The sequence below is a fragment of the Lutjanus erythropterus genome, chromosome 1, assembly GCF_056507025.1.
Source record: "Lutjanus erythropterus isolate fLutEry1 chromosome 1, fLutEry1.hap2, whole genome shotgun sequence".
NCBI classification, from domain to species: domain Eukaryota; kingdom Metazoa; phylum Chordata; class Actinopteri; order Lutjaniformes; family Lutjanidae; genus Lutjanus; species Lutjanus erythropterus.
The window spans coordinates 12,833,128-12,848,050 of NC_139317.1; the positions used below are offsets into that span (position 1 = coordinate 12,833,128).

The following is a 14,923-nucleotide window of genomic DNA, read 5'->3' on the forward strand; positions in this document are numbered from 1 at the left end:
TAAACGTCTTTGGCACTGTGTTGGTGCCTGAGATAAAGTTGTATTACGCTCGGGCCGGGAGGGTCCTCCTTTGCCCTTCAAGTGCGTCTTCAGCAGCATTTTCCCACCACAGCTGGGAAATCCACTCTTTGGAGATTTTCGTTGTGTTGACAGATCAGTTGGTCTGTGGCAATAACGGTGTATTTCAGGTATGTGAAGAAGCCTCCTGCCATATAATTTGAAGAGGTCGTGTGGGCGTTGTGATGACATATTAGGGTGTATTATCACCCATGTGTCTTTTGTCTCAGCCATTCTGGAGTTGTTGATTCCAGCAGAGATACGTTGCTCATTCATTAAGTCATTGTGTTGCAAACCAAGTGCAATTAATGAAATGCTGACAGACACTACACACACACCACTTCTACTAAAATGATGCATCTCACGCATGCAACAGATGGGTGTGCACATTTGGGCTGGGAGATATGGACAAAATCAAATATCACAATATTTTTGACCAAATACCTTGATATGGATATTCCCTTTGTTTTCTTCTATCAAAATTACGCAAAATTGAAACAAAACAAAATATGATGCATGCTTACGTGAGCTGGAACCAAACTATTTCACCCAATAATGACATGACATCCACCTGTCACTCAGTCTTCAACTTTTAGTGGTGCAAAGCAAAAGCTTAGTTAGCTAGCTAGCAACAGTATGGTACATTGGTGTGTTTTACAAGATGTTTGCCACCTCAAACCTTGTTGTTTCCCCAAAATACTCTGGTTACGGGCCTGCTGGGCTTGTACATACAGGCCTGAATTAATTCACTTTGGTATCTGTGACAGAAGACTATGCTCCAGGCGTTTTACAGTGGACTACTTGAACAACTAATTAGCTACATGACGCATGCAATGGGCTGGAGCCATGCCTACTAATTAATATTACTGTGTAAAAACATAACTTAATGACTGCATCAGGTGGAACTGGGTCATATTTTAATGAGGAAGTGCTTCTTGTTTTTCCCTCTGATGTCCTCCGACAGTACAGCTTCAATGAGTCAGAGTTTCTGGCTAACTTAGCTGCCGTTAGCAGGCAACAGAAACTGGTGGGCAGCCTCCCAGTGAACACAGCAGGACTGGAACCAGACTAACGGGTAATACAATATCAAGGTTGTTTACAGAGTCTCCTGATGGAAAGATAGGTTTACTTGTTGCTAAAGTAGCTAACTGCTAAGTGCTGACTAGCCACCAAGGTGCCAGGAGACAAACTCAGCAAGACACTTTTGTTTTGTATTCCCTGTTGTCAAACCCTTGTCGGTGTCTGAGGCTGTCTTTGGTCCCATTCTCGCCGTGGTCACTGGGAACTCCCAGTCCAGGAAGAGTCAGCTTGCTTAATGGACCTCTGTAGCTGCATGGCTGTGGGGGAAGTTCCTCCCTAACTGTTTTAACAGGAAACACATAAATATGTGAGAACAAATAGCACTCTGTTTTCTGTTTCATGTGGACCAGGAAAAGACAATACTTATGTCATATAACAATATAACAATCTAAGAAGGTGTCTAGTCTCATATCATTCATTTGACCTTTATTTAACCTCAACAAATCATAAAGCAATCGCCATTTATAATGATGTCAAGAGTGCATTTAGAACAGAATAAATACAACAAGAAAAGAAAACAAAACAATTAACAGCACAAACAACAGACAACAGAACATATGACCTATGGGTACAAGTGTGTTCACTTTTAATGTGTTTTATAAAGTGGTCCAGGTGTGAGCAGCACAAAAACTAAAAGCTTTTTACTAAAAGTTTTTCCAAGATTAGTATTTGCACGGGGGACTGTTGGACCAATGTAATATCTAAGTGATATATGATGGTAAAATTCTCATTACTGCCTTAAAAATGACAAGAAACCATTTTATCTATTAAAGATGTCCATCCAACTTTTTCGTGCAGGATGCAATAATGTGTAGAATAACTGTCACTGGTAACAAATCTTAGGATGGAGTGATAAACTGAGTGTTGTGTTTTGAAGGCAGAGGCATGTAGTCTACGATAGACATGAAGACTGTTACAATAATCTGTTTCCTGCTAGAGATGGGAAAGCTAACTCTGTGTCTGGATAAATATCCATTTTTGTGTCTTAACTTATTAACAACTGTGTGATGTAAACGTTAAATGTAATTTTTTTTTATACCAAGATATGTGTTTTCTGATACCCTCTCAATATTGTGTGTTTAAAGTTGTGATATGTAAACCATTATTGACAGTATCTCTGAAGAATAACATGTATTTGGTCTTGTTTGTATTCATGAATACTTCTAAATTACAGAGTGCACATTGCACTTTATTACACCGCATACAGATGGGAGCTACAATTAGTTATAAAGGATGTGATATTGTTGGTATAAATTGTGAACAAGACCAGACCCAAAATTGAACTTTGTGGCACACCCTTTGACAAAATGATGTAGACGTAGTCCTGAAACCATTTACAGGAGTTAAAATCAAAACCATATCAGGATATGATGCTCATGCCCAGTGCACCACATACTGTATCATCTCACTGCAGTGTGTGCGCACACACAGGTCACCAGCCCACTGGTATTGATGCAGAGTAATTGGAATATTTTGGTTTCCATGTGAAACCAGCAGACAGCCGCAGCACGGCTTTATGTAAGAGCTCTAATAACTCTGTCAGTGCACACATGAAAAATAATATGGCTGAGGAAAGTTCACCGTCTATGACACATTTGTACACACACACTAGAACAAGTAATATTACCCTGGACATTTTTAATGGTTTCAAAGTTATAACTCAGTCTGTGAGTACATTCTTCCCTCCAGTATTGGTGCTGGTGAATCATGTCTGGATATTGTAAATATTATGGCCAAACTGACTGCGTAGGATGATGGACTTGAGTTTTTCACCCACACTCATCACTTTTTTGAAATAAACTTATGACACATAACTTGATGACACGCGGGCTGATTGCGTAAATTTTCGGGAACAGGAACGTAATTTCTTCAGTAATGAAATCTTTCACAGGGTTCAATGTGGAATGACCCCCGGAGTGAGGCGCAGGGGCCAGAGAGGGATGTGATGCTGCCAGTGGTCTCTCTGTGTGGCAGCCAAGCCTGTTGAGAGAACAGTCACGAAATCCTTTTGACATGAACCTGATTCACGGGGCCGACTGAAATCTGACACGCACAACTACAGTTCATGGGGTATTTGCAGTGGTGGAAATTAAACGGACTACAAGGAGTTTCTTACTGCTTATAAAACCGTCTCAATGTAACACTGATGCCTCCGTATGACCTACACAAGCAAACAAGAGCATCAGTGAGAAGACTGGATAATTCTATATGTTCTCGTTGGCTATTTATTTATGTTCCTATATGTTCTTATTGATTGTTTCTATATTCAGCATGTTCTTATTGGCTATTTTTATATGTTTCTATAAGTTCTTATTGACTGTTTCCATATGTGTCAACATGTTCTTATTTGTCATTTTTATATGTTTCTATAAGTTCATATTGACTGTTTCATTCTGTATGTTCTTTGTGGAGATGTCTATATTTCTCTATATGTTCTTATTTGCATTTCCTGTGCGTTTCTTTAATGTTCTAAGTGGCTATTTTTGAATGTTTCTATTCTTATTGACTGATTCTGTTTCTATAACTACTTATTAGCTATTTCCATATGTTTGTATAGGTTCTTACTGACAATTTCTATATGTTTCTATATGTTCTTGGCAATTGCAGTTTTTCTGCAGTAAGGTCTTATTACCTATTTCTGTATGTTTTTATACATTCTTCTCAGTGATTTCTATTGCTGTGTTTCTATATGATCTTGTCAGCATTTTCTATATGTTTCTATATGTTCTTATCGGCTATTTCTACAGTATATGTTTTTTGTTAGTGGGGAAATAGGGTTCTACAGCTTAATCTTGTTATACAACCTTGTGTTATATAATGATAAATAAATCTACCTTGTACCTTCTGTGTAATTATTGTTATTGCTTGCCAAGACATATAGCTTGGAAGAGCCTGTGTTTACATTTTCCCAGGCAGAGTTACAGTGAATACTACATGAGCAAGTTCAAATAAAGCAGGAGGAGATTTTACTTTAGATAATTTTATTTTTTATGTTATATTTTGTGATTGTTGTAGTGGAAACAACACGGCTTTTGTCCAAAATCAACAAAATACGAACATGAAAGTTCTTTTCCGTCAGTTTAACAAAGTATATTTAGCCTTGTGCTGCATATGAGTACAGCTTTGAAATACCGCTTTAACTTGTTATGTTTCATTGTCTCAGAGGGGAAGTGCTGTACTGACAGATAGAACTACAAGTTGGATAACTGCATTAAGATTTTTCATGCAAAACAGAATAATTGTATTTTAAAAATGCTTACACAAGTAGCAGATTAATGATATTAGATACTGCTTACCTGTTAATGACTCAATAGTAGTAATATAAACATATACAATATATAAAATAAAATACTTTTACTTTTAATACTTTAATTACATTTTACTGATAATAATTTGTATATTAACCTCAGTAAGAGGTCTGAGTACTTCACCACTTTTTGTGGTCGAGCAGTTTTGCCTGTTGTCTTTGACTAAGCTTTAGTAAAGCCATTCACACCACTAGTGGTTCAGATGAACCCGATGAACTTGGGGTACATTGTATGTGTCTCTGGTGGCAACGGTGTTTGTGTGCTTTTGTGTGTGTGGTTACTTCTGCTTGGTCACTGCTTTTAATCTCCCTGCAGTTTTTGTGGCAGCCGATATCAGTAGTTGAAATACCCTAAGGTCAGTGAAAAAAATGTCAAGAAAAATACACAAATAGCTTTTCCAAATACTTTTGTATCCATAGCAGAGCTGTATTGTGAGTGGTATTATGTATTCGCATATTCATATTGGTTACTTAGTAAAAGACATATATAAACGTATAAAACATATAAAAACAGAAATATTACCAGAAAAATGCATATAACTTACTTACTTATGCAGGAGAAAGGCCTCTGTCAGTGTTATATCTTTATATATTATATTATTGCATTTTGATACATGTGCATAATTCAGTTTAATCTGTAGCAATGCATAATAGTTTATAAACAAATGTTTACAAAACATATATTTGTATGTTTGCATGCACATTCTATATTTGGAAATTAACTACTATCTCCCTCAGGTGTCAGATAAATTTAATGAAGTAAAAGTACAGAATTTCACCCTGAAATATGAATGAGAAGTGCATCAAACTGAAATACCAAGGAGAAATATCTCAAAACTGTATTTCAGTGCAGTACTTGAGTAAGTGTACTTAGTTACTTTCGACCATTACACTTATATAACAGTACATTGTTTTAAAATCAATCTAACTACAGCCATGACATGCAACAACAACATCCAGAGGACTGCAGCTGGTAAAGCTTATTTACAGTGTAATGTTATTGTAGTGTCTGAGGTGATCCAACAGCGCCATCTATGGACTGAGGCGGGTTATTGCTTCTTGCCATCCTGACACACCACCTCACCACCGCTGCAAAACACAGCACAGGCCGGGCTACTGTCTGTCTCTGAGAAGGAGCAAGGAAGATCATCAAGATGTCTGATATGGAAGACGATTTCATGTGTGATGATGAAGAAGATTACGACCTGGTATTTACAGCTGAAATTACTCACTTTGCGCTTAAATTTTAATCGTTTGTCCGCTGAGCGCTCACAGTGAAGTGCCGGGCTAGCTAATGTTAGCTGTTTGGTTAGCACGTTGGCTAATATCAAGCTGACAGCGGTTGACAAACGTTAGCTTCCTAGCTGGCTAACGATAGTTGTTTTGAGCTGCAATGCAACTGGCTCATATCAGTAAACTTTTACCATGCTGGATATAAAACCATATGCGTTCATATTAACTCTAATTTCGCTAGAATTTCCGGGAAGAAAAGCAAACCAGCCGGCTAGTTAGCAAGCCACGGCGGTGGCTAACGTAACGTTAGCTCATTGCTCCTCTTTGCAGAATTATATTCTGGGACTGTCCTTACCTGTGTGTTAGCTAGCTAAGAGTTTTTGTTATGCCTTTTCAAAGCAAATATAGCTATATGTATTTTATCTGTATTTTGTGATTTGCACTTTGACATGTTTATATGCTTAACCTTAGGAATACTCAGAGGACAGTAATTCAGAGCCAAATGTGGACCTGGAGAACCAGTACTACAACTCCAAAGCCTTGAAGGAGGACGATCCCAAAGCAGCACTTAGCAGTTTCCAGAAGGTGGAGTGGTACTCCATAAAAATAATCTGTTCTCTGTAGCTGTCTGCTTATCTCGGTTATTTAAAAGCACAACGTTTACTGACATCCTTTTGTGTTATTGTGTGCGAGTAGGTACTGGAGCTAGAAGGAGAGAAAGGAGAATGGGGATTCAAAGCACTGAAACAGATGATCAAAATCAACTTCAAGCTGGTGAGCGCTGCAACACACTCCATTATTTATTTACACTAATGCCATGGTCTGGGTGAATACTCTGTCCTGATTGGTTGCAGGATGTCTATTAATTCCTGATAATGGACACTTAGTAAGTGGTTTCAGTGAAGCTGTCTTTCTAAATTAATGTGCTGGAATGAGTAACCGTAGTAACAGAGACATAGTCAAAGCCATCCTTTTCAAATTATTGCAACATGTTAAAGGGGTAGTTCACTCAAAAAATGAAAATCCAGTCATTATCTGTTCATCCTCATGCCAACTGATGGTCAGGTTTTATTTTTATAGTCCATAAAACACTGCTGGAGTTTCACAGGAAAACAGCATTGCAGAATTGCAAAACAATTGAAGTGAATGGTCACCAGTTTAACCACACAAAATGCCTCCATACTGCTTGTCTGGTGTAATCCAAGTCTCCTAAAGCCCCATCATGCCAAGTTGACTCAAAATATGTCATTTACACCATGTTTTTGGCCTAAGTCTTCACTGTAGATCCTTGACTTGGCTTTGAAAACTGGTCACGATTCACTTACATTGTTTTGGAGATTCTGTTCCAGCATTTTCCTGTGAAACTCTAGCAGTGTTTTGTGGACTAAAAAACTAAACCAGACCTTCAGTTAGCATGAGGGCGGTAGATAATGACTGAATTTTTATTTTAAATTGTCACTTTAATAAGCTAAAATCTAATTATAGCTATGACTCACTAAAGCATTTCTTTTAACCTATGTGGCAACTATGACAGCTTTACTGACTGCAGCTGAAAAAAGAGAAACTGAAAAGAAAAGGGAGAAACAGAACAAGGACCAAAATAATTAAGTGCTATTATCTCATCATCACAGGATGGTGACTATAACACGCAAACTACAAGAAGTACACTGCTACTTGGAACTTAGTGATGCTTCCTATCACATACGCGATCGTTCCACATCCCATTCACAATTCAGCTGCTGCTGTCAAATTGCATTTACTGTTTGACAACTGTACGCAGTGTTACTGATTTGGAATCTTGCTAGCATAACATTCGCTTTCTGAGCCAAATGGCTCTGTGAGCTGAGTGGACTAGAAATATCTTCCATTGCCAGGTCATATCTAAGGTTCGTATTTACTGGAGTAGTGAACAGTGTTACTATTGCACAAGAAACCTTGGCACAATGATGATTGTTCCAAGTATTAGTCAAACCCTTAGGTGTTACCAGGGAAAAGGAGATAGGGCTTGACAATAAAACACATGAAAATATTAATTAAATTACCCTTTTTCTTTAGCTAGTGACGGGGGCCGCACAATTAATCACATTGTAATAATATCGCTATATGGGGAAGTGCAATATCCAAATCACAGAACCAAAGCGCAGTTTTTTGAAAAAGAAAAAATGTATGAGGAAACAACATTATAATGAGGTACTGAAGTTCTGAATGACCTGGCCTAAAAATCTTTTTCTCCAGATGAAAGAAAACATGTTTGTTTGGTATAGACCTCAATGAATATCATATCATCATGATATTAATAGTTTTTTAGTTTTTTATTAGTTTTTTTCCCCCTTTTTTCAGTGAATATGAATATTGTAATATTGTAATGCAAAACTGGTAATAGCAGATAATTTCCACTAATTGTATTGCATATTTCAGTCACAATTTGGGTCAGAATAATGGCTTTATGACTTTTTTTTTTAACCAAATTGCGCAGCTCTGCACGTGACAGACATGAATTTTTGAGTTTGTTTTTTTTTTGCTATCTGTCATATAGACCAACTTTCCAGAGATGATGAACAGGTACAAGCAGCTCCTCACATACATCAGAAGTGCTGTCACCAGGAACTACTCAGAGAAGTCCATCAACTCCATCCTGGACTACATCTCTACCTCCAAACAGGTATGGATAGACAGTGTTCGCAGTGACATATGCTGTGACCTTGGAGCTTGCAGTACCAGGTCATTTAAATCTGTGTCCTTATGAATTGTTCATCTTGTGTTTCTAGATGGATTTGCTACAGGAGTTCTACGAAACCACATTGGAGGCTTTGAAAGATGCCAAAAATGACAGACTGTGGTTTAAGACTAACACAAAGGTATACAGATTTTCTTCATTGATCTCAGGTACTCTTACATTATATTTTTTAGTGTAACAGTTGCTTAGATTTTTTCTTTGCTCCTCGCCTGCAGTTAGGGAAGCTGTACTTGGAGAGAGAAGAATATGGGAAACTTCAAAAGATCCTTAGGCAACTTCACCAGTCATGTCAGGTAACTGAAAACAGAAGTTCTACCTTGGTTTCTCATAAGATATGTCTGATATCTGATCTTAAGTTTTGTTTTTCAGACATGTATATTGGATATCTAATCTACTAAGTTGTTATTCCCTTTTTATAACAACTCCAGACAGATGATGGGGAGGACGACCTGAAGAAAGGCACACAGCTGTTGGAGATCTACGCTCTGGAGATCCAGATGTACACAGCACAAAAAAATAACAAGAAATTGAAAGCCCTGTATGAGCAGTCACTTCATATTAAATCTGCCATTCCTCACCCGCTCATTATGGGAGTTATCAGAGGTATGATGGTGTACATGTCTCCATATTAAGTGCCACTCTCATACCATGAACTGTCATGGCTGTTTGCTGAATGATGTATGTTTGGTTTTGGTCCTGACCAGAGTGTGGTGGGAAGATGCATTTAAGAGAGGGTGAGTTTGAGAAAGCTCACACAGACTTCTTTGAGGCCTTTAAAAACTATGATGAGTCCGGAAGCCCAAGAAGGACGACATGCCTGAAGTACCTGGTCCTAGCCAACATGCTGATGAAGTCAGGAATAAATCCATTTGATTCCCAAGAGGTATGGCACTAGTTTGTCACAGTTTTAAGTGTCTGTGTTTAATAGTCAGACATGTACTGTATGCAAGGCTATGAAACACAGACTAGGCAGTTTGTGCAGTTTGCAGTTGAATTTTTGATAAAGCACAGCTAGAATGTCTCTAATCAGAACGATTTGCTGAAAGTATGTTGGTTTTTTGTGCTCAATCAGATGACATTTACTTTTTAGTGCCTGGCATAACTCTTTATATTTTTTCCAAAGGCCAAACCATACAAAAATGACCCGGAGATTCTAGCAATGACAAACTTAGTAAGGTAAGCGTGTATTAATGCATTAATAACATGATGTTTTTTCCTCCGTTTTATGCTGCTGGGGACCAAAGAGCTGTTTTAGTGTGGCCAGTTATTTTTATCTGTTGTAACGTTTTACTCACCAGTGTAATTCTGAGATCTGTACCATCTTGACAGCCTCATTTTTAGTCAGCAGCACAAATGGACAAGCACCAAGAATAGTGAGACCACATTGGTGTTGACAGTTGTAGAACCTAAACGGTTTACCTATTTTTATATGAGAACAAAAGTCAGTGCAGAAGGCAAACAGATCATTTGGGTAATGACTTCCCTTGGTTCCCTTTTTTTTGTTTGTTTAAATAATAGGCTTAGATAGTATGGTCTGTGTAATGTCATTATATATTATATTACGCCCATCAGTATGTCATTGTGAGGAGAGATCAGTGTTTTAAGGACTTAAAACTTGAGTTAACATTACTTTAACGGGGGAAGAAAAATGATCGATTCCACTGTAAGAACAACAAAATGAAACTAACATGGAACCAGTAACAACTAATACAAACTATGCAGCCTTGTCAGAATTTATCAGCTTACACCCAGCTAGTGGGTCATAACGTAGTGTGTGAACAAACATGGTGTCTCCTCATTAAAAAAAAAAAAAAAGAAGCTACTTGTATAAGTAATAAGTTCATTTCTGTAAAAGTTGGTATCATCTAGTGCTGCTCTGCTGCTGTATAAAGCCTGCCATCACCGAATATTGTTCTTTACATTGGGAGCAACAAAGTTTCCAAAGTCCAGCCCCGTGTGACCCACTGTCCACCAACAATATTCTCAGTTTCAGCTTTTCCTTCATATCCTTATTACTTTTTTGGCAGTGTGGACATGGAATAGCCTTAGGTCTGCATTCATAATGGTCGCAAAAGGGTCTTAAAATAACTTTTGCATCCTGCGTCTTCATATTGCACCAAAGTTGGTGAGGAAAATGTTGTTGTTGATGACAAAAACTCTAAAAATGGACCCAGAGCGAGGAGTGAAAAAGTTCCTGTAATGTTTTGAACTAATAGTTCTCTCTTGGTCCCTTCACTGTATCAAATTTTGGTCAGTATTGTAGCTGTGCTTCTCATCCCATACTAGATCTAATGGTTGTGCAGTATGTTAATAGAGCAGCATTTAATAGATGCCTTATGTCATTTCCTCCTCATACACAGCTATACATAAACAACATTAATGGTCTTCATATCATTTATGTTAGTTGCCTAAACAGTGCACCGTCGACATTAGTGCACATTTCACAGTATTTGTGTAAAATATGGAACTGGGCCATTGTTTTCCACAAACCTTTAGTTGTCTTCAGCTTCCTTGTTTGCTCTCTTTTGTCTTCATGTTTACATAAATAACAGGCACTGTCTTGTGTATCTCTGGTTCCATGCATATATTTGAAATTTATATTCCATGAACAAGAAACCAAGAACACACACCCAAAACTGTAATAAGAATAGTGTTTACAGAAAGCGTAATATTTTGGTATGTCTGACAGCTATCAGGATGAGAGTTTTTCTGTGGGTCACAGAGACACAATGTATGTAGTATAACAACATGGACTTGTGTTTTCCTTCCAGCGCCTACCAGAACAATGACATCACTGAATTTGAGAAAATCTTGAAAACAAATCACAGTAACATAATGGATGACCCCTTCATTAGAGAGCACATAGAGGGTGAGTAAGTGGTGAACGTGACTTCAGTCCACGTGTGAGTGTGTGTGTGTGATGAATGTGTTGGAAAAACTTCAGCTGATCATGTGATGTTGTGTTGCAGAGCTCCTGAGGAACATTAGAACTCAAGTACTTATCAAACTCATCAAACCGTACACGAGAATACACATCCCTTTCATTTCTAAGGTAAGTCCACAGGGTCAGAATACCTTCTATACAGTGACGTTGTGTCAGTTGTTTTAAATAGATTATATCCATTTTAATTGCTCTGTGTGGAAAGCCAATCAGTCACATCAGTGAAGACTGGAAACTGGAGAAAAGCACCAAAATGTCAGAAAATTTGATCTGGCTTTGCAGTTTTGCAGTAGACAACGTTTTAATGAGCATATAATATGAAATCCACACATTAAAAGCCTTAAAACACTGAACAAAAATGTATTTCTGAATTTCAGATTCATTCCTATGGATTTTTTCATTTGATTATTTTTCTTATAAAATACTTGTCACTCATTCTTGAGAATTTGGACAAAAACATAGTTTCAGGGGGTTTTGATTTTTAATGGGAAAATATATTTAAAAGGTCAAACAATTTAACCTTGTAAAGGCCAACCTCCTGGTGATTTAATCTTTTATTAAATAGCATTATTTGTGACTGATTTTTTGGTTCACATTAACTCATTTTATAAATCCTCATGACCATATTTTATGATAATAAGTGAAAACCCCTCTATGATGGAGGTGACAGCCGACAGATCGAGCTGTCGTCACACACAGGGGCTTACCCAAACTCTTTTGACTGGTTGGTCCAAGTGGGGAATTGACTTATTTTTATTTATTTATTTATTTACTTTTATTAAACAAAAAAGTACACATTCAAGTATTAAGGAGAGCTAAGAGTTATGTCACCTCCATCAGCGTGGATGTCGACTCTGTCAATTCCATAAGATACTCTATCTGACAAAGTGTTTAAGTTTTTTCATCTCACAGCAGTCATACTGAGCAGCCATTTTATTTTTGAAGTTGCTCAGAGTTCTCTTAATGCTAATTAAATGCACATTGGGTTACAAAGATTGATGGGCTACAAAGTTGACATTTTTTGTTAAATATGGTCATATATTTTTGGTGTGTATCTTAAAATGCCAGTAACATGAGAAGAGAAGATAAAAGAACAGTATTAACATGAGGAAGTAATTATTTTCACATCTCAGGTTCATTTCTCAGTACGTGACACTCATCACTAATGCTTGTGAACTGTAGGCATAGTAGGTGTTTTACCAACCCATTAGTTTACATATATGACAAGTCTTGCAACATATCTAGCACACGTCTGTTTGGGATCTGCAGTGTGTTGAAGTCTGTGACTCCTTTAATATTAAATCGATATGCGACTTTACAGATGTGAGAATGATCTTATTTGTGTCTCTTCTGTTTCAGGAGCTGAACATCGATGTGTGTGATGTGGAGAGTTTGCTGGTGCAGTGCATCTTGGATAAGTAAGTTCCTCCATCACATGTCTCCCGAGAAGTTAAAGAAAAGAACTAGCTCCCCTCCTGTAAATAGTTCCTCATAGTTTTCATTCGTATGCCTTTTAGAGAGTCAGGTGCTATTGTTTGGCAGTTTCAGTTACGTCTTGTGCTTTATTGTCATACTATAATAGTGAGCTGCTATTTACAGCTTCACATCCCAGGTTTTACTGGTTTTCAAACTTGTGAGAGAGTGGCAGAAAGGGAACGTGACCTGGTGCTGTCTTGCTTTTCACCTGTAGATAAAAATAGAACAAGATGCACTATTTGCGATAAGAAAGTACCACCAATTTTAAACTAGGGCCCAGCAAATTTTTTTACAAGGAATACCAATACAATGAAATAAAACAATCAGATATTGGACAGTATTCCTTATGCAGAATATAATATGCAGACTATAGAATAGATCCATAAACATTTTTTGCTAAGATATTTAATAGAGGCAGAATATTTTACAGTTTAACAATAAAAAAGGGAAAAGATCAAATATACAAAATGTTGATTGTCAGCTGATTGTTGTTTGGGCTCTACTCAAACTAAAAGGAAGGTGAACAGAAACAGGAAGATAATTATTTTATCTTTTTATTCTAGTATTTCTGTAAAATAGACTACACTAACTTTACATTACAAGGTCAAACATTTTATTTCATTTTGCTCATATTTTATAATGAGTTTGTTTTTAATGGCTGTAATGTGTCATGTGAACTTTTTTTCCCCCCTTCTAAAAATCACCATTATATTGAAAAATCACATATCCATTTAAGAAATAATCATCATCAGTACTGGAATATTGGTACCTAATTGTAACAAAAGGTATCAGTATCATATCAAATTTGAAACGTGGTATCGACCATCCCAATTTGAGATATCCCATATTTAGGGCTGGGTGATTTATTGGATTTCAGTTTCAGTGACGATTTTAGCTTCTCGTGATTATTAAAACAAGAAAACCAAAATAAAATAGTTATTGTGCCACGTGCTGCGGGGGTGTGTTGCTTTTTGTCTTGTGTTGTAAATACAGTGCACCCATCCTTTCCAGCAAATTTCGGTTTCAACTGGCATCGATTGAATTTAAGTTAAGTCGGTCGGCACGGCAGGATAGGACGCTGTTGAGTTACTTGTTCCCTGCTGTTTGTGTCAAATTACGAACTTACTCCACATAATTGTCAATGGTTTTAAGCAGAGAGGGAGATGAGTTTGTTATATTTATTTATAAATTTTTCACTTTATTTATTTTCATTTAGTTCTTGTTTTTTAGTTCAGTTATATTGAAAGTTTGAAGTCATTGTATTAAAAACTCCAATAAACAAATTATGTTGTCAAATCATTTACTAACTGTGTTTATTAATTGATTCTCAGTATAAATCAAAATAGTCCTGGTTATGATTTTTGTCATAATCATGCAGCCCTACCCAGATGTGAATTATTTTTATTTTGCATCGTGTGGCTTCTCTGCTTACTCTTTTTTCCCTTTTGTCTCTCAGCACAATCCACGGCCGAATTGACCAAGTCAACCAGCTACTAGAACTGGACTACCAGAAGAGAGGAGGGGCTCGCTACACAGCTTTAGACAAATGGACAAATCAGCTGAACACGCTCAACCAAGCCATTGTTAGCAAACTCACATGATGGCATGTAAAAATCAAGAGACAAGGAAAATGGCATGTTTTAATACATCCATAAAGTATGCTACTGTGCTTCTTCAAGTATATCCTCTGAGACAAGATGCACAGCACAGGTTTTGAGAATGCCACCAATTTCAAGAAGACTCCAGGAACCCCCAAGAACGTGTTCAAAAGTGTGTTGTTTTGTGGTGATGAGAGGGAATCACTGACACTTATTTTTGTTTTTCATGTTCCTGATTGGCAGATCCTTCCATGTGCAAACACACAAAATGCTTCAGTTGTTTAAAAACAAAAAGTCCAAATGTGTATGAAAACTTGTACACAGTATTTTAATGTATACTGTTGCCTGTTGGTAATAAACTGATTTCTCTCAGCACTAAAAGGATTCGGCTGCCTTTGAATAGAGACAAGGGTTTAACCAGTGGTGGACAGAGTACTTAAAATCTGTACTCACGTACTGTTACATTATTGTAATGTTACTCAACTCAAATAAAA

At 37.1% G+C, this 14,923-nt stretch overlaps 1 protein-coding gene across 1 annotated transcript; it reads left to right on the forward strand.

Moving 5' to 3' along the window:
• The first annotated feature begins 5,494 nt into the window (after window positions 1–5,494).
• Window positions 5,495–14,810, forward strand: cops2 (COP9 signalosome subunit 2). Its single transcript, XM_084746927.1, has 13 exons — window positions 5,495–5,652; window positions 6,149–6,262; window positions 6,374–6,451; window positions 8,214–8,339; window positions 8,446–8,535; window positions 8,630–8,707; window positions 8,843–9,017; window positions 9,119–9,297; window positions 9,538–9,590; window positions 11,186–11,283; window positions 11,384–11,466; window positions 12,715–12,773; window positions 14,288–14,810. Exons 1-13 carry the CDS (start codon window positions 5,599–5,601, stop codon window positions 14,430–14,432), a joined length of 1,332 nt encoding a protein of 443 aa, XP_084603053.1. The 5' UTR covers window positions 5,495–5,598; the 3' UTR covers window positions 14,433–14,810.
• The last annotated feature ends 113 nt before the right edge of the window (window positions 14,811–14,923 follow it).

Excerpts from the sequence above, each read along its gene's own strand:
- cops2 (XM_084746927.1), top strand. The coding sequence starts at position 5,599 with ATGTCTGATATGGAAGACGATTTCATGTGTGATGATGAAGAAGATTAC. Across the intron at positions 8,536-8,629 it reads GGTTTAAGACTAACACAAAG|TTAGGGAAGCTGTACTTGGA; the intron begins GTATACAGATTT and ends CCTCGCCTGCAG. Across the intron at positions 8,708-8,842 it reads AACTTCACCAGTCATGTCAG|ACAGATGATGGGGAGGACGA; the intron begins GTAACTGAAAAC and ends TAACAACTCCAG.